This window comes from Temnothorax americanus, unplaced genomic scaffold (assembly GCF_048541705.1).
Source record: "Temnothorax americanus isolate GAGA-0224 unplaced genomic scaffold, ASM4854170v1 Scaffold3, whole genome shotgun sequence".
Classification (NCBI taxonomy): domain Eukaryota; kingdom Metazoa; phylum Arthropoda; class Insecta; order Hymenoptera; family Formicidae; genus Temnothorax; species Temnothorax americanus.
In genome coordinates this window covers 7,608,981-7,635,271 of record NW_027509442.1, presented here as the reverse complement: position 1 = coordinate 7,635,271, position 26,291 = coordinate 7,608,981, and the positions used below count along the sequence as shown (strand labels likewise).

At 39.3% G+C, this 26,291-nt stretch overlaps 1 protein-coding gene across 2 annotated transcripts; it reads right to left on the bottom strand.

The window, feature by feature from the left end:
- Nucleotides 1–1,182: 1,182 nt before the first annotated feature.
- LOC143900310 (uncharacterized) lies at nt 1,183–25,602 on the bottom strand. Of its 2 annotated transcripts, XM_077411502.1 has the most exons (9): nt 20,302–20,641; nt 18,900–19,094; nt 18,560–18,814; nt 18,325–18,460; nt 18,083–18,154; nt 5,126–5,304; nt 4,445–4,664; nt 4,200–4,314; nt 1,183–4,082 (listed from the first exon to the last, which is right to left on the bottom strand). In XM_077411502.1, exons 1-9 carry the CDS (start codon nt 20,488–20,490, stop codon nt 4,031–4,033), a joined length of 1,413 nt encoding a protein of 470 aa, XP_077267628.1. In that variant the 5' UTR covers nt 20,491–20,641; the 3' UTR covers nt 1,183–4,030. The 2 variants fall into 2 exon arrangements, with proteins under 2 accessions (XP_077267628.1, XP_077267627.1); XM_077411501.1 differs by lacking the exons at nt 1,183–4,082; nt 4,200–4,314; nt 4,445–4,664; nt 5,126–5,304 and adding exons at nt 7,440–16,542; nt 25,515–25,602 and having other exon boundaries at nt 20,302–20,524.
- Nucleotides 25,603–26,291: the final 689 nt, after the last annotated feature.

Sequence of the window (26,291 nt, the reverse complement as noted above, 5' to 3'; positions counted from 1 at the left end):
GCTACTCTCCCGTGATCCGAAAAGAGAAGTGGACTTTAAAATTTCGTACGTCTCGCGTTGGCACTCTTTTATTTTCCTTTACGGTTTACCGAAGACGCTCCGTTTATCTTTTGGCCAAGGTTTCGCGTCTCGCTTAACTTTGATCCGTCTCGAAAATCGAGGTATTCTAACTTTAACGACTTGCACGCGAGGTCCATTCTCTGTTCAGAGCAACACGCTAATCGTATAATGGTAGGCGCTTGGTAACACGAGGGTTCGACTTCGCGAGAGAAATACCCCCTCCGCGGCGTTTCACCGTCGTAATTATTCGTTATTTTGTAATCGTATAACATTCGGTGACTATTTACAAGCTCGTCTGTCTACTCTGGGATGACTACGTGAACGATCGAAGAGTCAAAACGCTACGATGTACCTCTACTGTGTCTTTCGCATGCTCTGTAGCATGTATGTAGCACACGTTTAAGCACGAAAAGATGCAAACCCGCGACATTACTGATCGCGAAATCGACAAGAGAAATTTGCGATTTATGAAAGAAATGAAAAAAGAAATAGAAGTGTTCCCCAATTAGCGAAACGAAACGTATTACTACGGAGAGGACAGCATCGCTGAAGTGATGATATCAAACTTCATTGAACGGTATGAAATAAAGTACGTTAATTAGGAGAACGGATGCGTATCTTCCTCCACATCCCCATTGTTTCGTTACTTATTTTGATCGTGGTGTTTCTCGTTATCGAGGCCATGTACACCAACAACGGGGCAATCGATATAATATTTCTTAAATAAATTTTCTATTCGTTTTTTCAGCGATTAATCAATTAATTCTTAGCAATCATCAGCTTGAGAAGTAGATTTATTTCATTTCGTAATCAACTCGCAAATCAGAAGGCCCTTTGCTGCGGAAACTTCTTTCTCTCGCGCGAAAAATTTTTCATTTTTATAATCCCCGTAAAAGAAAAAAGATCAAGAAGAAAGAATTCATTCATTCCAATCCCTCGTCAATGCGGATATTCGCAGACACAAGAGCTTGATGCGTAACTGAGTGTATACGTGGGCATGGGAGCATGTATGTGTGTTATGCGATGTGCATGCATGAATATATGTCAGTATGTATACACATGCGTCGTTACTTGGAGCGCGTTTCTGCAATAGATGCTGTAGTGAGTATCGTAATTAAGGCCGATTCAGTGTTTCTCGCCCGCTCTCTTTCTCTCTCTCTCTCTCTCTCTCTCTCTCTCTCTCTCTCTCTCTCTCTCTCTCTCTCTCTCTCTCTCTCTCTCTCTCTCTCTCTCTCTCTCTCTTCTCTTCACCCCGAATGCCATTTCTTCTCTCATAACATCTAAATTAAAATACATCAATTACGTTAAATTAAATACTCTTTCCACGTTCTAACCCGTATACGATTAAAGAAAAAAAAAGAAACTAAGTCATATATAAACATAATATAATTTCCCTAATAGACCTAAGTCGGTAGAGGAGGAAGTATTATCGATTGGACCTCTTAGATTATAAGTAACATTAGGCCAGCGATAAAAGGATTGCTCTTATTTTAGGCTGTTCGATTAGTTATCGTTAAACGAGCAGTAACAAATCACAGTACCGTACTACATTTAATCCCTCTTTTTAATGAAATTTCTAATACCATCCATTAAGAAAGTCGATCGCGCTGATACAGCAAATTAGCTGTTAAACTCGATAATTAGTTTTTTTTTTCTCGTTGCTGTTACTTTTCATGCGGTTACTTTAAAAGCGCATTCCCCCGCTTTCGTTGTTAATCGACGAAAGCAGACAATCTGAACCGGGCTTAATCAGTCGGCTAATTTCGCAACTCGGTAAATCGCAATCGCATATATAACTGTTCCGATGTTCTACGTGAGAAAGAATCGTTAAAACCTCTGTTCCTTAGAAGACAGTTTTGCACGATCGCACTTGTTATCGAACCGTTTCAAGTCCTGTAACGATCAGATCGATACGAAAGCTGCAATCGTGCGAGAACACTTCAATTATTTCACGTCATATACATATCATCTTTAAAATCTGTATGCACCCATTTTCTTCGCTGTGATTCTTTTCTTTTTTTCTTTTTTTTAACGCTTTTATAGGCCGGCCTCTCCATGCCGCGCGCGCGCCGGCTTTATAAAAATCATATATATTATGTGTGTGTGTGTGTGTATATATATATATATATATATATATATATATATATATATCACCAAATCAACAAATAAATATCCTAAATATATTAAATATGTGTAATATATGTAATATGCTCTCCCAACAAATAATATATATAAGTTCATCTATTTCGTTAATAATATATATATTAAATATAGTAATATATATATTACTATAATATTTATAATAATATATTTATATTATTTTGTATTTATATATACATTTATACTATGTATTCATGTATTAGGCATACTCTATGTGAAAGTCTACCCTTGTATCCCGGTAGGATCGGACTGGTCCGTCCGACCATGCTATTTTTTAATAACGTTTCTTATTCTTTTTTTTTCTTCTTTATAATATTGCCTTCTCACTATTTATCACCCGCCTTCACTCTGAGCGAAGGGTGCGTTCTCTTTCATTAGAGCCACACGAATCTCCTCCCTCGCATGTGGTCGCAGCTCACAGCCAAAACCAAATAAATCTTCCTAATATACATATATTCTTGCGCGGAATCGTCCCTCCCTTTTTTACGTGTCGCACGAAAAATCCGCACTATTGCAGAAAAGAAATGTATTACGCGTTTTAAACAGACTTACCTGTTAAGCAAACGCGCATACATGAAGGAGCGATTTTTTTTTCTCAGGCAAGAACGCTGCCAATGTAATAATTCTTCGTCGCGTCTCGTTAACACAGTTTTTTTTTATCTTTTATTTACAATCGGATGTCCGTATTGCGAAGTAGATGAATGCCCATAAAATAAACGTTTCTCCTTCTGCACTCTGCTCTTCCACCGCTTATATTTTTCAAATAATCATATTAGAGTGTGAAAAAACAACGGTAAAAAGTATAGTGTGCCATGATGTCATTAAAATAAAAATAGAAAAAAGTTCATGGTAAGGATTGCTTCGTCCCAACAAATTCACGACATGGACATTCGAATGTACATCTTAAATATAAACTCGACGTTTCTTTTTTTTTCTACTCGATGTATATCAAATTTTTCGAAGCTGTCAGCCGCGGTTTGTAAATATGAATAATTTGAATCACTACGAGGCAACTAGCAGCTTCCAAAAATGATGCGTATACTCGAAGTACCGATGATTTAAGATCCCATATAACACGATTAATCTTGCTGCAATATAATCAAACACAATCACTCATTTCCACCCTTCATAATTTTTTTCTACCCTCAAAACAACGCGTTTCTATTATTTTACGCTAGCTTGTTATACATTCTATTCAATGTATCTACCGTGCTTGTGCTTCGCAAACCGCGTTTCCGGTGTACATTTTATATTTGTAAGCATGTTAATCTCTTTCCTTGTTGATCGTACGAGAAAAAGTCAACCGTTCGCGCCGTGAAAATCTGGAAATTTTCACGGCAAAAAAAAAAGAGATGAAGAAAGTTAATGAACGTTGAATATTCTGTAATATCGTTTAGACCGTATATATCGAAACGATCCGCAATATTTCCGCTCCTCTTTCACCCTACCCTTTTAGGATTAGATCTCCATCGATGCAGCAATTGGCTAAATCAGCCAATTAAATGTACGAGGCCGTCGCCGTTCGTAGGGTGGAATGAAATACGCCGTGAAGCGTGTGCAGAGGCATCAACTTTTCGAGACCTGCCTGCGTGGATGACGTGGGAGACGAGTCGCGTCTGTGCCCTTCCTCGTGGTTGCGCCGTGAGCGTCCGTCGACGCACTGCTTGTTACTATTATTGTTACGATAATCACCATAGCCTCGCTGAACCCGGGAGCGCTCCGACGAGTGGGCCGTATCGAATGGAGGGTGCGGGAGGACGCGACGAAACTGAGGAGCGGGCTGCACCCTGCACGCACCCTGGACCCCCTCTCACTTGTCCTCGGACTCACCCCGCGGTGACGTGTCCGTATCCTGTCTATCGCTGCAATTAGATACGAAAGGAATGCGAAGACGGGACTTTTAATTTTCGAGGCGTATATGGCCACGTAGAAAAATCCGCTTGTACGAATGTGGTGGTAAAAGAATCGCCGAGACTTACCATATGTATCGTATAGACTTCATCTTAAGGGCGGTGGAGTTTTCTTTGCACTTGTACGCCAAAACCTGTTTCACGCTGCTAACGTCTACTGATGGAAACCTCGACGTTACGTAAGCTGTAACAAGTGAAGATGTCAACCAAGTTAACGCTTAAAAAGGATGAACTGTGTTGATGCGCGTCCAGAAAAGAGAACGTCTCTTAACGTGTTCTTTGACACACGCTTTCTTGTCTCATTGCGCACTTACATATAATGGCTTGAACTTTAGCCTTGTCAAGGGCAGGTTTCACAGGACGTTCGGTGGCCGTGCCGGCACGGCTCCAACGTTGACCGGTGACGGAGCACGTCGCCAGCTCCGTCGGGCTGAACAATATCGCGGCTAATCCACGCGTCAACTTGCGATAGTCACTCCACTTGACGGCCCTTAGTTGTTCCTCGCATACGGCTATACCCTCACCCAAGTGGACCTACAAGAAACATGAGAAGAGCACATTAATATTTGGTAAAGTCGCGATGTAACATTACTACCGCGTTATTTACATTTCTAAAAATAAAAAATATATATAAGCAAAGGCATTTAAACTAAGAATAGTTTAAAAAGATCAAGTGCGTGTGCGTACGTAATGCAATGCAGTTACATTGTTAAATATAATAAATATTAAAGGGTGAGTTTTAAACCTCGAATTAAATAACATTTTGTTACTTTTAATTACCATGTGTGTCGAAATTTATTATTATAGCACAAAACAATATTATTTTAACTTCATATATACATTAATTAGTGTAATTAAATTAACATTGTTTTAAATTAACGACATATTAAGTAGGAACAACGGCGACCTATAGAAATGGTTAAAAATTACTCAAATTGAGTATAATTTGAATACGATTTAACAGTGTACGATTATATCAAATTCAGGGTACTGACCACACCATCCGACGAAGACTCCTCAAATCCACGGAAGGCAGGCATCGCCGCTGGCGGGGTGGTTCTCATGTCCAAGGGTAGCCAGTCGCTCCTGGAGGGCGAGTTTCTGTGAACGGACGGCGATGGGTGTTTGCCACCTCTGGTTCCGAGCCGCGGCCTACCGCGACGTACTCTTCGCGCTGCAATCATCAATTTCGAAAGGACATGCGTTTAATTTCGTGATTATCGAGCGATATGTAAACCCCGTGGGGGAAAAAAGGCAGCGCTTCACCTGTTATTACGTGCAGTTTATCTCTGCGACGCACACCAAACTCGACGGTTGCTGTTGTAGAAAAATAAATAAATAAATAATTTTACGCTCATCTTTTAGGAAGAAATACTCAGAGGCCATTTTTTCGTAGTAATGTGCGGATAAGTAGAAAAGAAATATTAAGTGGTTTAATAAAGAATGCAGAATGTCGGTTGATAAAATCTCTCGAGTTAGCCGAATACGCGCATGATGCTGTTCTCCGAGACGATCTCTTTATTTCTCTGTAAAAAGATAGCAATGTACCTATCCTCTTAACTTATCAAACTCAGCATAATATTTCAAATTGTACAGCATTTCCAAAAATATAAAAATAACAACTTAATGAACTTAATGATTATGCGATATACAATACTACAAAGAGTCACACAGGAATGTTTCTGCTGATAAAATAAATTACTTTCACTAAACTGTCGCCGTTATTAAAGCAACGCGTTTATAAGGTATTGTTATTACCAAATATTTTGTCACTGTAACAATCTCTTAAACGATAAATCAACCATTGCGCAGATGAAGACGGTGCATGAGGAGAGAGGAATTAAAATAAAACATCACAAGCTTTCCATTAGTGATCGAATTTCTGTCCACACTTAGTTTCCTAAAAGAAAGTCTTGCGACAGCCTCATTGTCCGTCTTCGCGATTTTTTGTATATTAAACTAAAGAGAGAGACACAATCCTTCTCATTAATTCTCTATTAAACATTAATTTCACATCAAGAACGTAGTTATATATTTATATAGTTATATATTGTGCTTGTGTCTGTCAATAATGCACTGACGATCCATTTTCATCGTCGAAGGAACTCATCGGCTGACCAGGCCCGTTTAACGTTAACGACTCAAAAACGTCGTCGTAACAGCATCTCCTGGCGGAGACCGCTGTTGTCGGAACGTCCCGACCTGACCAGTCTATCGGCAACAACTGCTACGGTCCACCGACGAAGGAGGAGGAAATGTCGGGGACCAAATTTGGCGGCAACACCAAGGTTTTCCGTTGAAGCGACGTCAGCTCGAGGAGGTCGGGGGCGGTCGCGTGGGCCGATCTGAGATGTCTGCGTAGATTACTGTTGTTGCTGTAGAAGCGGCCGCAGCGCGGACAAGGTCGCGGGGTATCCCAGGTGCAGACCGGCTCCATGGCGCCGGTAACACTCGATATCGTAATCGACGACGGTAGCCCCGCTGCCTCTGTATTGAAACCGGCGGCTGCAACACACCAGCCGACCAATCTAGATTAGTTCCTTCGTCCATCCACGTCCGCCGTCCGCCAAAAATCACCCTCCGCCTCCTCTATTCGTCTTTTTTTTTTCTCTCTCTCTCTTTTTCTTTTCTTTTTTTTCTCTCCTCTCCCTCAACATCTTCTCTCGTTTCTCGTCGATCGCTGCTAAGATCGGGGTCTAGGTCACGGTCTAAGTCCGAATTCTCGATCATCAGACAATTACGATATCGCAATATCTTGAGGTGATGATTGGAACTCGAATCCCTTAAATTGAAGTTTTAGCTTTAAGATACCCTAGAATATTATTTTCTCCGGATATCGGCCGTTGTTGCGTCTTAATATGGTTGTACTATTTCGAACTTGTCCATTTATGTCAGCGAGTACACCGACAGACATTCTAATATGTTTTTACTTGTGTTCAGAAATATTTGTGTATGCTGTATATTTAGAATAAGCATAAATATATATATATATAGTAGAATATAGATATAGAATATAGAATAATAATAATAATAATAATAATAGACCGTGGGGTGGTTTACAATCTATGCACTGCAGCCTAAAAGACTTTATTGTGTTTTTCCCAGTGCAACACTAGCGCAGCTGTAGCTCTTCAAAGAAGTCGACAAACTTTGGTCAGGGTATAATTGTGCACTTCCAAATAAGTATAGAGATATCATATATGTATTGTGATGTATGTGTAAAGCAGTGTGTATGGTTGATTCGGTGCAACGTACTTCATCTTCCTTTCTCTCTCTTTTTTGCGCAATCTTGCAAAAATAACGCACATATTCCGTACAAATGTGAATTACTTTATTTAAATGTATCGTTTGACAAAATTTCGGGTACAGAACGAGTCGCTACGACGGGATATTGCGCTAAGCCAGACGGAAAGTCTCGCAATTATTCAACGAGAGCTTTTTTTTTTTTCGTAGCCGAGAAGGTTCGCGGGATAATTTTCTCTTCCTTTTTCTTTCTCTCGCGATCGAAACACGTACAAAAAACACGAACGTAAGATAGGAACATCGCTATTATGATAGGATTATGCTTAGTATCGTATTTTGCGAGAACTGCGAGAGACCCATGTCGATCGAATGACGACGAGGACGGGGCCCCGTCGACATTGCGATTGAACAATGAGACTCACGTGCGTTGTCTGCGTGTCGCAAAAACGTGGGGGCGAGGTGGAAAGCACACTTGATTACAAATCTATGGCTACTTGATGCACCTGTCGCTAGCAAAATTAACGCACGTTGTATACATGTATAGGGTTTATACGTGATGCGACTCGACAGTGCCGCGCGATCCTTCGCAAGCTTTCTTCGAGGTAACCGTTTGTGCATTTTTTTTTTTTTAGAATATACTTTTATAGACTAATAAATTTAAATAATCTTCTGTCACGAATAATCGAGCAGCAAATGGGATTGAGACAATAAGCTGTTCACGCGATTAATACGTACTTTTTCGAAAATAAATATACTCGATTCAAGTATTTTGAGAAATCATCTTAGTTTAGAAATAAATTAGTTGTTTATCCTATCAATTCACATGCCAGTAAAAAGACAATTGTACGCCGCTCGTAATATAAATTTTCCGATTTACGTCACACAAGTGATCGTCCTTTTTTTAGAGCTACATCTGAAGATGTAAAAATTAACAATGTGAATTGTGTTGGATCGGTACATATATATTGAAATAACTGAAATAAGAGTGTTTCAGAAGGTATGAGACAATAGGTTTCACTTTTTTTTTTTTTTTTTTTTTAGAAATCCGTGTCCTCCGTCGCGTCCTTGTTCGATCACCTGAATGGTGTATGTCACTCCAATCGACACTAGGAAAGAGATAATTAAAACGATCATGGGGGCTTTTGATCAAATTAGGAACAATATTGAAGGGTTCCAAGCAGTAAGAAATTCAACGCTATAGAGATATAGTGAATGTAATCAGTTGTGAGGCAGGCACTTTGAGTATATCTCTTGTAATAAAATGTGTAAATAAAATTTTAAAAAATGCAAAAATTTAAGAATGTGTGGACTAGTATTGTCAGACGTCACGCGCAATGCTATCGTGCGAGTTGCACTACCTACTTCATAGGCAATTCGAACAAGAACGCGTCGGAGGACATGGGTTCTTTAACAAAAATTAATTCTTTTGATGAAATCCACCATCCCCTAAAGTTTATCCCATACCTTCTGAAGCGTCCAAATAACGTCAGTAAAGATCAAAATTAAATCACTCTATCATATAAAAAAATGGACGGCAACGAATAATACTTTTCTCATCTTCCAAATATCACGTTTTGTACTAATCCTTCCGAATATCCACTTTGTATTTTTTCTTTACGATCTCCTGATAACATAGTGTTAAAACTTAAAGAATAACGTAAAAACTATAACGAATAACGAAATGGAGGTAGCCTCTGTACAACTTTACCATTTGTTCAGTAATCACAACAATCTTCCCTCGTTGCGCTCCGCAACGATTGCGAAAAAAAAAATAAATAAATCGCGTTTGCAGCACATATCCATGCACAAAGGTTCAAGTCTTGCTCCAGATAATCTCCGATAAATTAAGTGCAGCGTATGTGCAGTAAATTGCAAGCGTATGCAAGCTGAACGATGCTTAAACTACTTGTAGTGTTGGGCCTCGGATACACGCGCACGAATGCAGTTTTTTGTTTAGTTATACACGTAACCTAAGCACTTCTAACGAAATCGTATCTGACGTGTAAAACAAAAGAAATATGAGTAATAGGCGGAGAGCTAACGACACTTTTGGCCAAGTGATTTTATAAATCACGATTTTCCGTTATAACCTGCGTAGACGACTCTCTTTCGATAATCCGAACACCTGGCTGGCCGTACTTAGGGGGTTTAGAAGTACGCAGGTGAGAAAAAAAACGGATTTTCAAGTCATAGTATAAGTCTTAATTTTTATCGGATATTAATCATTGATCACTCAGGAACATGCAAATAAATTGCCAGTTCGATTGCTCGGGGGGAACTGCCTGGCGACTAATTCCCCCCGAGCAATCGAACTGGCAATTTATTTGCATGTTCCTGAGTGATCAATGATCAATATCCGATAAAAATTAAGACTTATACTATGACTTGAAAATCCGTTTTTCTTCTCACCTACGTACTTCTAAACCCCCCAAGTACGGCCAGCCAGGTATTCGGATTATCGAAGGAGAGTCGTTCACGCAGGCTATAACGGAAAATCGTGATTTATAAAATCACTTGGCCAAAAGTGTCGTCAGCTCTTGGACTATAAGATTTATCATAGAAAAATACAGAGATTATATCTGAATGTTATTTTGTTATCACATTTATGCGTAATCAGTAAAAATTGATCAAAATTATTTATCATGTTATTGGAAGTAAAAATCACGTATTGTCTAATAGTAAAGCTTCAAATTTGTAAAAAAAAATATGTAAATTGTCTAATAATAAAAACAGATTCAAATTCATAATGTCTGTACATGTATCCAAATACTGTCAAACCATTTTGCGCCCATCACCGACTGCTCAGTTAAATATAACGCAGTGTCGCATAGTATACAATAAATAAATTATCGTGGCGTATCAAATCTTTATGGAGAAAATATTTAGCGGGGACGTTAGCCGAAAGTAAAATATACATCTCTCGGTAAATGTCGCATTATGAATTCGAGTTCTTTTTTTGATGCAGAGCTCATTCTGTCCAGATAATTGCTTGTTGAAAACAAGAAGAAGGTCTATATCTTAAAGCGTAAATCGGAGAATTTGCACTTTCTTCCGCCAACTTCCATTGCGTTTACATTAAGCCAATAATAAGTCACTTTCGTAGAACCCATACGGTCAGCCTAAAAAGAGCACTTCATCGATTTTTTCTTTATTCTATCAGTTTTGTCGCTACAAAATTGCTACACCTAACGAATGTCTCGATAGAAACCAGCAAAAGCATGTTTATTCTCAACTATTAAATTTTTATCCTACTTAAATAAGTACACGGAGATAATTTTCTCTTAGAATTTACCCTGAAATGGTAGTTGTGGGCCAACATGTACTACGAAGAATTTTATGCGAGATATTCTGATTAATATCTACCATAATAAAAAATATTAATATCTATTACATTAAAATGTAAAATATGTTTATTTAATTTAACTAAAATATATCTAGGAAATTTCAATAATTTTTCAAAAACTACCAATCTGCTTGGTAATTTTTATCACGTTGTTTGTAAAATATGTCTTGTATATTTCAAAAATTCCTTAGTTGCCAAGTTGCCCCAAGTTTGTAGTGAATTTAACGGTAAAAAAATATAACAAAAAATTCTCTCCTGAATCGAACTGCAATAAAAAGAATATCTACCTAGGTATCTAAAGAAAGAAATACCTAATGAGCAAAATGTCATTTCAATATTATTTCATTTAAGATTCGTGTGAATTATTAAATACTGAAAATCGAGAAATCTTATCCCATTAGATTTCAAAAAGCTAAAGCAAACAGGAAAAATTTACTCTTCTATAAATCTTGCATATGATTTTGGAGTTTCTATCAAGAACTTCGGTAGATCGTTTTTCGCATACGCGAATATAAATTTTTTTTCTTTCACGCGTGGCAAAGAGGAAGCCGATACGAATTTTCTCATCAATTATCTGTTCAGAAATTCCGCCAAGTACCAGTATTTCTCTACTGTACTTCACTTCTTCTTTCCTCTTTCATCTTTCTTATACGCCTTAATTCAGTACATACCGCGCACTCACACTCGCACTCGTCAAAAATCAGTCGCATGTATACTTTTGCAATGCGATTGCCATTATATAATTATACGTGGGATAGCACAAAACGCTATTGACCTACCCGTTTACTTAGAGAATAACTTACTTCGGATACGCCATGATTCGAATAAATATCATACTTAAATATTTGCGTGTGACTACTTTAGAAGCGAAATATTCCTCGATACGGTCATATTGGAAAAATTGCCGCTATTTACATCGAAAATTTCGCACTTTTGCCTCTCGAGCGTACTAAAATCTAACTCTATTTCTTAAGCTTATATATTTTTGAAAAAGTACACTCGTTAAGAATCGACATGACGATCGGGAACAGAATTTAGATAAAAAATTATGGAGACTATATTGCGTTAAAAAATGTGGTTTCTCATTCGAACGAAGACATCACGATGTATTTTTTTTTTGCATTTGTGTTTGTAATATTACCACAATTTTAATCGAGTTTTAAATCTTTTTCTTAATAAGTCAATAGCCTTATTTGAAAAATAATGTTGTTACACTATCACGTTCATGTATAAAATTCTATCTAAGAATTTATATCAATCTGATATATTAATATAAAAGATTATTTTCAGATAATACGACTTTTAGTCATAAAATAATAATAATGATAACGAGATGATAATTAAAAGTATTAAGTACCACATATTCTTTGCACACTGGGCTTGTTTTCTTAAACTATAATATATATATATATATATATATTAATTAAATATATATCTAGAAAATATATTAGAAACATATTAAAAACAACAGTCGATTAAAAATATTTTCGAAAACAAATACTTTCCAAAAAAATGTTTTCTCAAAGTATTTTAATAATATCGATCTCTTCCAATTTAGATACATTAATTCTAAAATATTAATACTGACAATAACACCAATTCCAAATACAAATTTCACCGAATGCATAAAAATGTCTTTGATGACTAGAATTAAATTTTTCATTTTAAATTATTGAATAAATAAAGATGTAAATCAAATTGGAGTTGCGAAATACGTTTCACAATATCACGAGCAAAAAGATAGAAAGATGTCCATCGTTTAAAAGAGAAACCTTCTACCACCTTTCGTCAAAGTAATATTCCTTACAGCTACATCTATATTAGTAACAGCTAGCGATCGAATACACGAGTTACCTTTTTTTTGTGACGCGCATACAAATTACATAATAATTTACATATATACAACACATAATTAAATGCGCTAAAATATAATGGTTTTCTATGATCGAGAAAAGCGACGTACGCCGTAACGTGCGACGCAGGAAACAGATATACATTTGTTTTCGAACGTAAATCATCCTCGAGATAATACACATGCGTCCAAAATTGTGGATTAACGACAATAATAATAGTAATCGTAGTAGGACAGTATTAATAGTAGTAGTAATAGTAATAGTAGTAGTAGTAATAGTAGTAGTCGTGGTGGTATTGATATTGGTAATAATAGCGGTAGTAGTTATCGTAATAGCAATAATAGTCGTATAACAACGCATGATACAAATGCTAAATCGCAGTAGGATAAAGTTAAAACTTATTATCGCAGACAAAAGATACTTTTTTTTCAGTGAGCTTGCTGTACCTACTCATCGAGTTCTTTTGGAAAAATGGCAAGTACTGTTTCGTATTTCATCACTAAGAGATACTTTTCACGACACGGTGTGTGTCGTCCAATACCCCTTTTCATTTAATATACGGTAAATTGCATTGTTAGACCCAAAAAATACTATGCAAAGTTCTTTGCGAGTTTTCTTCTATTAGCTGTAAGTGTGCTCGTTCAATCGATAATATCATCGTTTTATTTCTTTTTTGCTTTCTCCCTTTCTTTCTTCCTTTTTTTTTACTTTTCTTGTTTTCTCTGTTCTCTGCTGTCTCCGTGCTGCGGAATGTTTGCACACCATTTGAATTCGTAATATAATCGCAATTATAACAGTGAGTGTTCGAAATTGTATTGTGATATTAGCTAGGTAACCGGTTTTTAATGCCCAGCGAAGTCCGGCCTGTCAAATGATGCTTACTATTATGTGACATTCTGTAACACATCACTCTGATATACACAGTATATGGATCTCAGGCAAAGGATCGAGTAGATACCAAAATAATTGAAAGCAAATATCAAAAGTAGCTCAATAACATAATTCTCTCATAAATAACAATCTTACAAATAATATCAATCGTAGATTACTTACTGCTAATACAAAAAAAGCGAGCTAGTAGTAGAACCAGAAATGTGTGTGATACTTTATCAAGTTAACGAAAAATATCTGTCTTCCTCTCTTGTTCTACAAGATATTGCATTATAAATTAATAACTGGATTTCCATCTATATAATTATATATATATTACATATAACAAAATAATATTATATCTTATACATAATATATAAATAATTAAATATAATATACATTATATATATATATATATATATATATATATATATATATAAATTATAATATATATTATACATATGGTATTGTAAGAAAAATATTGCAAGAATTATATTTAGTATCGATAAGAAGTGGAATGAAATCCGTGTATGATCCAAAGCCTGAGAGTTGATGAATGTAACACTGCTTGGCAAATGTATAACAATATTATAATATGATATGCAACATTTATAATCTAATCTTATTTCGGTACTAATTGTCAGTTGTGCTGGGCATCCATTCATATCGTAAACAAAAATCTTGAATGTATATTCGTAGTACGTTTAACTCGTAAAAAAACATTGCAATCACTTACCAATGTAATAACAGATAATAAAAACCGTTTATATAATATCGGCAATCTGTGTTAGTTGCAGTCGTTGCAACGTCCCAGTACTATTGTAAGTTGTTGTATGTAAATATATTATTAATAATATATAGCTGCATCTGTTTAGTAATTTGATTGTATGTGAGGTAAGGAGCCTGTCATATGAATGGTACGACTTAAAAAGTTACGATTCTAGGGAACATACTCTGTGCCCCATTTCCTAGAATCGCTATTATAAATCGTACTTATGGAACTATTGTCATCTGTAAAATATAATATAAAAAATCCTGAGTTGTACTGTGTGGTACTATGGCTATGGAATTGTGTGGCAGATATCTGTGCTGGTTTACTCTTATATAGAAAGCTGAAATTGTGAATATTCTGTAAAAGATTACAGAAGCAAGTTGCATGTAGAAAGAGGCAGAACCTGATGGATTATCAGAATCATCGGAAACAAAAATATATACTAAATTTAAAATATATATTAAGACTATACAACACACAGATGCATATTAATGCCAAAAATTTTGAAAAAATAAAAAAAAATAAAAAATAAATAAAAATATATTATTTAAAAAACACAATTTTTCTTCCTGTAAAGGATATGCAGTGTCTCTATTACAAAGTTATATGTATGTATTTGACACGAAATGCTTCTTGATACATAAATACTGTTTTAACATTAAAAATATTTTTCAAAAAATTGTTTCCCGATAAGGATTAAAATAAATTAAAAGCTAAATACAAACTCAAAAATATAACTTGCATGTACATTATGTAAATATTGTGAGAATATTACAATCTATGAATCTCTACAGGAATAAAGAAAGAAATATAAGCATCCTTATGCTACTTATAGGTACATACCATTGAGGTAGAAGTACTTAAAAAGCAAGCCTTCCACACTTAGAAACAAGAAACCAGCAGAGACATTGCCTTCTTATTATATATTGTTAAATTCAATCTGCTGCATTATTGCGATCACGGTTTGTTGATAACTGTTAATAATAAATATTATTACTCTGTTGAGCTGTCAATTGGCTGTATATTGCAATGTATGCATGTGAAAAATATATCATGTACGAGCTATGTCATTGCACATTGCGTTGCAATAATAAAGTAAATATAATCCTCTGTAAGAATATAATATTGTAGTAAATATCTGTAGTCTGTATAACACTGTATAGCATTAAATAAAACAACAAGTATCCGGCTGCAGAATTATCAGTACGAGGTGGGATGGCTGCTCCACCATCGGCATTTTAGTCGTTCTCTCCCTCATCAGCGTTCATCTTTACGATGAATAGGCACGGGACTTTTATATGTAAACTAGTCTCCCAAACCTATATACACTGTCGACCTTCGTATGAATGATCATTCGAATGATCTATGTAGGCGTCTTATTACGGACGAAAACAATCAAGTACGCGACCGATTAATCGGATTTGACATCTTGTCCTCCACTCGTGTTCGTGCGACAAGAATTGCATACGCGTTTCAAAAAATTAAAAATTATAAGTTATACACCTGCGCACTTTGAGGGGAGGCGCAGGACCTGATTATTAAATACGGAATCAGCCTTGTGTCGTAACGTTATATCTACCTACTTGTCGGTCAACTACGAAGATACGTTTCCTATTGAATCACAAGTTCACTAAACAATAAAGATAAACTCGATTCGTTACTATATCACAAAATGATACTGGGCGCGATAGAATAAAAAATAAATAAATCCTGTACACACACATTAGTGATACGTAGCATCGAATTGCAACATCCCACTAGCAAAATGCTTTGAATCACCAATCTGCGCTACCTCTACCGGATAAGCATTATCGCCAGCTTGTGCCTGATACGATCTGAGCTTTGGTTCCGTGGTGGTGGTGGTGGTGTTGTTGCCACCACCGCTAGCCCCACCTTCCTCGGTAGTAGCCCGGGCAGGTGGGGCAGGAGCCGCTAAAAGCACCTTATTATCCACCTGAGTCTGAGCTTGAATCTGAGCTTGTGTTTGAGCCTGAACTTGTGTTTGGGTCTGAGCTTGAGCTCCTCCCTGAACCTGCGTTTGCGTTTGTCCCTGTCCCTGTCCCTGTCCCTGTCCCTGGACCTGAACCTTAACTTGATGTTGGTAGATCTCTTCCTGACGTTGCCTGTCTGCCACACTGAGTTCGTGGAAACTGACCAGGTGACGCTTCAGGTACAGCTTGGTCTTGAATGGCTTGTTACATAGAGGGCAAGTGACACTCTGAGGGTTGTGGATGAGGCGCATGTGCTGCCGCAGGTTGGACAAGTTACTGTACATGCGGTTGCACACAGGACAGGGGCGTGGGTCCAGCGAGTGCAGTTTACGCAGGTCAGCTGCAACACACACACAACTTGCTCTAACCGGTAGCAGCCCACAGCATCGCACGTTACCACAGCATAGCACCACGCCTTGTCACACACCACGTATAATATCAGAATGATACCACCCACCACAGGACAGCAACAACCAGCAAACAACCCTATTTAGCGCTACCCAATTTTTGCTGCCTGCACGGTACAGTACAAAAAGGATCCCCCCGCAAGAGTATCACTTGCAAGGATGCGATGAGTCTAATATGTTTGGCAGACAAAACAATGGTAATGCAGTAAGAAAAAACATATAGTTTGAAAACAATGGTAAGCATGAACCGATGAATAATGAGAACTAGTAAATTAGTGAAAGTCTTGTTTTTGCATGTTCCCTGCACATCTTTAATTTATTTTCTATTACGTATAGAAACATAGTACTTCTAAACAGAAGATTAGATATATTGTTACAGACATGTAGACACAGATTCGTTATTCATTTTGATACGTGGTAGTGGTAGCATAATGACTTTTGTTATCAGTTATAAATTACTTGATAAATAAATGTAGATTTTGATTGTAATAAATTAATTGTAATAAAAAAAGGAGATAGCAGTCCAAAATTACTTGATACAAGTTCAGAATAAATGCATCAATAAGCTGTTCAACACTATAGGGTAGTCACAGATACAATTAAGCCCGTATCAGACTACGGATTGGAATTGAGATTGGATTGAAATTTAATCAATCAGAATAAAGAAAACTGATCAGGTGAGCGAAGGTTTAGTGAACTTTGCTCCGATTGATCAAATTTCAATCCAATCTCAATCCCAATTCGTAGTCTGATACGGGCTTTACAGATAAAATCCCACGTATTACACTTTTATTTGTTTCATCAACGATTAGACTTCAATGCAATTATAATGTGCATGAAAAATGTATAACACTAATCATATCTCATTTTATCATATTGATTTGATCTAAAGCAATATGTACAAAAGCCAATTTACGAACTTGTCACGTGTAAATATGGCATTTATAATTAGTAAACGAGAAAGCAAATGATTATAAGATAGTCTTTGTTGACAATACTATCTGAGCGTTAACATTTTAATAAGCAATTATTCTTTCTATATTAAACATTTTACCAGGACAACTTAGTGTATGTATATATGTATATGTATACGCATTGATATACATGTGAAGCAGAAAAACAAAAAATTATAAAGCATAATGGGATGGGGTTGTTTTTAAATATGTACACGCAGGACTTAAATTGTTAATGATTTAAGTTTCCGGGCTATTTCGGTAACGTTCATACAACACAGCTGCTTAACTGCAAACTGCACTCTGTGGACTCAGGCCTGTTACAGCCTCCGAGTGTCAAATGTCTCCTACCACCTACCAAGACCTACCGAGCTACACACGAGCTTACCATTTCAAACCATCAAGATTCCTTTCTGCTTCCTTGTTTCTACTCACATTTGACATTTGTGATGTAATGGCTAGGTTGTTGCTGTTTGTAATGGTGCTCGCACTACCAAAAAAATAATAAATTTTGACTCACCTTGCTGTTCTTGATTTAATTCCGTACTCCCGTGCGACGGACCTGGCATTCCTCCTTCTACATTTTGGTTTCCTAAAAAAATAGAAACAATAATATGAATTTTAGCGATTTGATATTTTCAACAAAGAACCATGAAAAAAAGATTAAAATATATATATCTGGAAAATTCAGTTATCCAGACAATTTTACAAATCAAAATGTCTCCTTTTAATTTTCAATAAAATATCTCGTAAACTAATTACCTTGATAAGATGGTGGATAAGACGGTAACACTTCCATACCACTATCCAAGCTGAGAAATCCACTGGGCAATGTATTAGCTTCCTGTTTAGGTGAGCAATCGTCATCACTGCCATATTCAGGTAATTCTATTTTTGGCTAAAAAAGCACAAAATACAAGTTAACAATAGATATTGTGAAAATCTGTGTATGTACGAAAGATGGATCAAAAATATGCAAATGTACGGGAGAAAATACCTCAACAATATCGAGATCTTTATAACAATCGAGCTGAACTTGAGGCTCGATAAGTGGGCGCGAACGTGGTGCAATGGTAGCGCAAGGCGGCACAGAGGGTGTTGGACTAGAAACTGGAGGTGAATCACTTCTTTTACACAGCCTTTTCAGTGGTGGAGGGCTCGAAGGTGGTGGCGTTTTACTGCGTTCATCGTCAAAGCTTGGCGAGATCAGACCACGGCCATTTGACGCGTGGATGTTATTTGTCTTCAAATGCTACAAATTATTTAAAAATTGAGCATTGTAATCGCATCCTAACACACAAGTGCCACCAGTATGCGCAAACTTATGCCAAGCGCACCTTTTCGTTGTTGTGCTGATTACTTTGGGAGTCGGTGAGGCCACGAATTTGAAGAGATTCTGCAGTACGTAGAAATGTAGGTAACTCCGCCTGCGAGATATTTACCTCTCCAGCGTACATAAATTCCAATAGCGATTGTAGATGTTCAAACTCAACATCCCGCATAAAAATTATTGGATGCTTGCAAGGATTTGTCTGCAAAATAAATCCCACGGACGTATTAATTATATGCTACAATAATCTTATATGTATGTTATTATAAAGTGTTTGTTTTAAAAAAGAGAAAAAATTACCAAAATATGAAAAACAAGTTCTGAATAGAGTTAATATAATTTTTTTTTACTAGATACATATATATATATATCTGGTACATATTATTACATAATGACCATCTTGATCAGATTAGCTACATTCCACAATAGTTTTCATAAGTAACTATAAAATAGTTAACTATAGTTATAAGTAACTATAAAATCAAAAGAAATCTCGGTACTAATAATTGAGTTTTGCATATTTTATTTTCCATATTTAATTCTAAATTATTATATCGTATCAGGAGGAAGCGAATATCTTTAAAGTCCTCTATATCTCTATCTATCATCTCTTTCCTTACAATTTCAGTCTAATATTGTAACGTCACGTCATTTAGGTAATTGCATTCAATCATATCTCTTTTCTGGGAAAAAAAAATACAAGAGGTAAGAGAGCAGATTACGGTTGCATAATTTCGTTATTGAACAAACGTACGTAACGGAGCCCATCGGTCGTTTAATCGACTACCCTGCCTCGCCGGCGCGTTAATTGCCGGGCAACAATTATAAATTTTGTTCGACGCGGTCGCGAAAGACCAGGGCAATCGGGGGGGGGAGGGGGAGAAGGGATGGGGAGGAGGAAGAGGGGAAAGGGGGCGCGGGCGGAGGGCGAAAAGTAGATGCTCGTCGTGACGTAACCGTCTGCACGAGTACGCCTCGCCTTCGAAATGAGCCTGAGGCTCGACGAAAAAGATAAGACGCCGTTAAGAGAGAGACCGTCGCGTAAATAGGTGTTGCGTAATTTTGAAATTATTCATCGCAAGACGAGACGAAGGAAATGCACGTTACGTGCGCATACCCACGCACACGCGCGCGCGCGCGCGCGCGCCCCGGAGGAGGGGCACGACGACGACGCGACGGTGAGCGGGAGGCGGGGAGAGGGGCAAAGAGACGCCGGGCGTGAGCGAGGAAGGGGCGAAACGAGGGACACGAAGAGGGGCGGGGGGTGGAGGGCGGACGGCGGACGGCCGCCGCCGGAAGACGAAAGGGGGAGGAAGGACGACGGGGGAGCAGGGGAGAAGGAGGAGGAGGAGGGGCGGGGGCTGGGGATACGTCTAAGGTGGGGAGCGGGAAGAAAATGGTTTTCTAACCTTGAACAACTCCTTGAAGTAAGGGCTGCACGCGGAAAGGACGACCTTGTGCGCCTGGAGTCGCCTGCCGTCGCACGCGAAGGTAACGTCGACGAAGTCCTCGTCATCTCGCAGCGCCTCGAACTGGCTCGTGATGTTCGCCTGAAAGTTATTCCACCGCAAGCAAAACTGCTGCTGGCTATCCGTCATTCTCTTCGCACACTCGACTCCCCTTCAACAACACCTATGATCACACATGTGTGGGCTAACTCAGAGTACCATACGCCCGTGGGAAAAACTTAACTCTCTCATTACTGTAAAAATGTAAAATGTAAAAAGTGAATCGATGACTGAAGAGGAAACGTACGATATAAATAATGACAATCGATATCCAGGTTGCCAGCCGACGGGCAGAAAAATTCTCTAGGCGACGTACGGCGGTCGCGCCTCGCCGCGAAAAGCGCGAGTGAACGGCGCGACACGAGACCCCTTCGTCGAGATTCGCGAGCGTCATTCGTTCTCGCCTTCTCGCAATCAAATCGCGCACCGCCCAGGCACTTTGTGAAACGTTATTGTCTCGTACATATTTTGGCGTAAAATCTCCATTTTATCAAAATTTGACAAATTTTAGTAAATTCAGATAAATAAATTCCTTATCAATTTAAACAATACCGTAACATTCTTACGTTATTTATGTCGCGAAGAGTGCAAAAAATGACAAATGTTACCGAACATGACACGTGATTTATCTATAAAATATTGCATCTACAATGATTCTTTTAGATCCTCTAATCCTTAAGTTTTCAAGATTAATTATTTCTGAACGCGCCGTATATCTTTGATTGGAGAAAAAACGTGGAATGAGAGAAATTAAAGCGACACAATCCCGGTGAGAAAAATTTCGAAGTTGTTTACAGAAAAAAAATTATTTCTAAATCTACGCACAAGAATGGAACTTTGTAGAAAGCGGGGCACTTTTTTTTCATTACGCGTCGAAAGCTGAATTTACACGGAAAATCGCATGGACGTCAATGCCCAGTTCAAATTCACGAGCGGCAAGCTACGTCATACTCGGGAACGAATTGTTCCTAGACCGTCGTGGCTAGGACGTTCGGGCCGTACGGCGCATGCGCCGTCGACGACGCGCGCTCTCGCGCCGGCTGTCGAAACTGACGACGACGGCGGAGACGAAAACGGGTATCGAATTTTCGGAAATAATAAGCCACGTGCAACACAACGCTGCTTCGATCTCGTTGCGAGTACACACGTGCATGCGTGTTGCGTAATTACAAATACCCGCACGTAGGTGTGCGTACGACGGGGAAATGTGGCCGCCATGTTGCGGAGACAACAGCTCGTTTACGGTTTATCGGATATGATTGATGCAACGTGAGCGGCATATGTATCGGCGAGATATTTTTAATTGGGGACAATAATCGGGAGATGTGAGAGAAAGAAAAGCGCGTCGACTGCTGAAAGGAAGAATGGCGTTTGTCTCTTACGCTGACATATGGATGTGTATGACGTATACGAAAAGAAAAAAAAGATTAATTTAGAATGAGCGTCAGCCAACGTTTAAAGTATTTCGCGAAAGTATCAAGTAGAAGTAGAAAGTAAAATAATTTCCAGAAAAATTATTATTAAACGCGTAGATATATTTGATCGAATGATAGAGTAATTAAAATCGCGTTAAAAAATGATACAAAATCATAAATAATCGGCACATTATGATATTATGCGCGAAATTTACTTTTCTGTTCGATACGAAATACGACTCTGCGCGTTTATTCAAATATGAACAGTAAACGAAGTGTAATGTCCTATAAAGTATCGCTTTGATATAGAATAACAAGATTGCGAAATCCAAAACAAAATATGAAACCGAGTTGTCGTACAATGTAAAAATTTTTTAACAACCGAGTTGACAAACTTTAACAATTTTTAAGTAGTTTAATCAGTATTCCCAAGATACTCTAGTACTTATAAATACAGGAATTCTAAAAAATAGATTCTAACGAAAATTTTGCTCCAATTGGCTGCTCGATGTAAATTAAGTTCGCCGAAAGGGAACCGCAATTAAGTGCGATTACCGTGAAAGTTAATGTTCAACGCGAAGAAGATAAATAAAGCGCGTTCATTATGTTTTCACATTTGAAATGAGGCACTTCTAGATCAAATAGAAATTTATTGCGATCGCAAAATTTAAAACTATTTTTCCATCGGTTGATCTTAATAACGTTGTGTAATATTAATTATTATTTATTTTTCCAATCTTATATATACTCTTTGCGCACTCTCGTACTTCCGCCGTTACATCGGACAAAGTCATAGAGACAGCGTACTTTGAGTCACATGTCAGAGACTTACATAGAGACTTTATCCGTTATCAGATAGAGTGTACATTTATATACGACAGCCGCGACGATAGTGACGATACACATTGAAGGACAGAGATATGCGCGCTCTCTCTCTCTCCCTCCCTCTCTCTCCGTCACTCAATATGCCGAGCGAAGACCAGTGAAGACGGTGCAGAGGAAACGCGAAGGTGAGAGTGACAGCGTGAACGAGGATGAGAGTAAAAGAGTGACCGAACGAATGAGCGATTGAGTTAGCGAGAGAGTGTGAGAAAGAAAGAGAGAATGCCCATTTAAAGGCAACTGCTTCTCCTTTTTTTCTCCTACTCCTGTTCAACAATCGGATAAGGAAAAAGCATCCGATTCGCTATCGTTTTCTCTTATGGAGGATTCACACCGCGTCCGATGTTCGACGTACGACGATCCGACATCCAATAGGAAATTTTTGTCTCTAATAATAAATTCTGTTATTGGATGTCGGATCGTCGTACGTCGAACATCGGACGCAATGTGAATCCTTCATTACTAATGCTGCCTTCGCGCCTCCAACGGAAACGAAGCCTATACAGGGTGTCCAATAATAAGTGTACTACCCGGCGGGTAGGTATATAGAAGAATCCTAGGGCTCGATTCTTAAATTCATTCGCAAGAGAAACGTATACGAAAATTCCGCTCCTACAGAAAAGTTTGCAAATTGATTGGTTAAAAGCTATGCGCGACAGCCACGCGACTCTTGCATTAACTTTTCTGTAAGAACAACACTTGCGCGTCATATCGCAAACTGATAACGGACTTTTCTATTCCAGTTTGACCCGCTCTATCCACCTACGGCGGGGTCGGCGCGGCGGCGGGTGTTACACGGTTATTATCAGACACCCTGTATAAATCTACGATCGCGATGTATAGGGTATCGAGGTACGACGCGTTCGCGCTGTAAGTTGTAAAGCGCCTTAACTGGCCTAACTTGAAACTTCGAGACAGACACAGAAGAGAAGAGAAGAGAGGCGATGGCGAATGGCGATAAACGGCGCTGGGCGCTCGGTCGTGCGCGCATCCCGCGAGGCGCTCGCGGATCTCGTAGGAGTCGTAGGGGCCGCACGATTTTGCATCCTATATTTAACGCGATGCTTTCGACTCCGGTCTGCCGCGACGCGGCCACGGCTTGGCGCTTGGCGCCTCTCGGCTCTCGGTGCTCGGGCTCTCGTTGAGTTCGTTCGTTCGTTCGCGCGCGCGCGCGTCCCTCAACCCGTTCGTCTCGTGACCATCGTGACTCTCGCTGGGTCCGACGTCCGACGCGAACGCGAACGCGTGAACGCCGTGAACTCGTCGTCCTCGTCGAGCGGCGAGTGCGCGGGTGCCCGCGGTCCCGGTGCTTCACTCACGGGGAAATGTCAGTCTGTCAGTGACGCGAACGTTTCACGCGGGTAGCGTCGACGCCTCGGTATCTCCCCTGCGTTATTTCCTCGAGCAAGAATGCGCGCCATCGGACATCGACGCACGGTAAGCGATCGAATCCGTCATCCGTCCGTCCCGTCCCGTCTCGTCCTGGCGACGCGACGCCGTCCTTTAACCTAATTTCATCCGCGAGCTCTCGCCCGAGGTTATCGCGAGAATGTTCGATCGATACGTTAAAGGAGCACGGTCACCCGGGTCACCGCCGAGCTCGTTCGCGCGAAAACGTCCCGCGTCCCGCTTCGTCATCCGCCTCGCCCCCCGCACGCGGTTCGATGCACGCTGCACGCGCGTCGCGTCGCCGATCGCCGATTCGCGACGTCAACAGCTGATCTAATCCTTCGACCGTCGCCCGAATCGCTACGCAAGCTCCATCGCGCCGCCCGCCTGTGATAAACGCGAGGGGGAGGGGCGGGCAGGTGTACCCGGGACAGTTAAAGTATCTGGCTGTAATCTGCGCGCACCTTGTACTTTGCACCGGGTATCTCTCTCCGGGAGATATAACATCCTTATAACCTAAAAAGAGAGAGAGAGGGAGAGAGAGCGAGCGAGCTTATTGCAGGCTCCGTTTCGCGAGTCCCCTCCGCTCCTCCTCCCGCTCTGCACTTTGCTTTATTTTTTTTCTTCGGGATTTCTGTACCGTAGACATTGTTCGATGACGATGAACGATTTCTATTTGGCACGATTTACGTAACTATGATTCTGTCAACGCGAAAAGTCCTCGCTCTTCGGGCACATTGCTGCAATGGCTGTTTCTCGAAACGTACGCGAACAAAGTGCAGATCTTTGCCAAGTTGGACGTGAAATGACGTGACGGTGACAGTGATTTTATGAAATAGCGAACGATTCGATTAGCGGACAAAGAATGACGCGCGAATGACCGCTATAGAGAAGAATTGCATATCTAGTTGATCTTACGGCGATTGCTTTAATACGATGAAACGGATCTTGATATATCGATAGAAATAGCTTTACTGTAAAAAATTTCAATCACTCTAATCGCACGCTCTTTTATCATTTCAGTCCCTGCACGACTTCTTCCATTGGTGATTGTGGTGGTTTCCCATAGCGGAAACCGAAAACTTCATCCTACGCTACGGTAAGCACTTTGTGATTTCAATTTATGTATCTTTGTAAAAGATATATCTGTGTCTTTGATTGTGCTTTAGATCTTTCAATCATATTATAATTTTTCCAAGTTTAATATCGCAAGACTCTTCTGGCGTAGGATTTATATATAGATATATAAAATTGTTTGGAAAAGTAAGTTGACGCAAAAGTTACAAATTATCCTCCATAAGATTTCCGATTCCCGGAGACGCGAGCCTTCTCTTCGTTTCCACCTGGTTTTCCCAGAGATGGAGATGACGTATTTAATCTAATCTTCATCCGAACGATCACGTGACAAGGGATGATAGGCTCTCGTACCTTTCTTTCCCTGCGACTCCGGATATTGTTTTAAGGCTTCGCGAATGTCGCGGCCATCCAGCGGAAGCACCATGGAGCACTGAAAAGACTACATAACTATCGTATCGTATCAGCCGAGCATTACCTTAATCTTGGTAGGAGTCGGACGGACTTAGCGACGTACAGTCCGTGCGGAAAACACTTGGATACGATCCAAATGAATGTCGGCTCTGTTGACGCGACGTCCACCGTCCACCTCCCGCGGGGATCGCTCATCAGCACTCGCAACTTGAGCCGGCTCGCTCTTCGTCTCGCGACTGAGACGTATAGCCGGAGCTCTCGCAGTTCTCGCACGCGTCGTTCTGGTGATGATGTATAAAACATTTCAACGGACGAAAGAGATCTCGCGTGTATTATGGTATTGAAAAATGTACGCTTGTGGAATATGTAAAATTTATATCGGTAGCGTGTGTGTCTAAAAATTGAAATCCTTTCGTTATATTCTATACAAAAATTATATTTATCTCCATTTCCCGTGCACCGTGTACCGTATGCAAATCTATAAAATTGCTACGATTCTTTGAATAAGAGATTGTGAACGCGGGAAAACGTTACTTGGACAAATGTAAAACAAACATCGGTACGTTTTTTATCTCACGTGCTACGTTCACAGCGTGTTACGTCATGCACGTTTCTCGAACACGGTGCGCCACGTATGCGTACCACGTGCAAAAACCGTCTTCCACGTGCAGCATAAATTAAATCCGCATAATTTTCGATAATAAGAAATGAGACGCT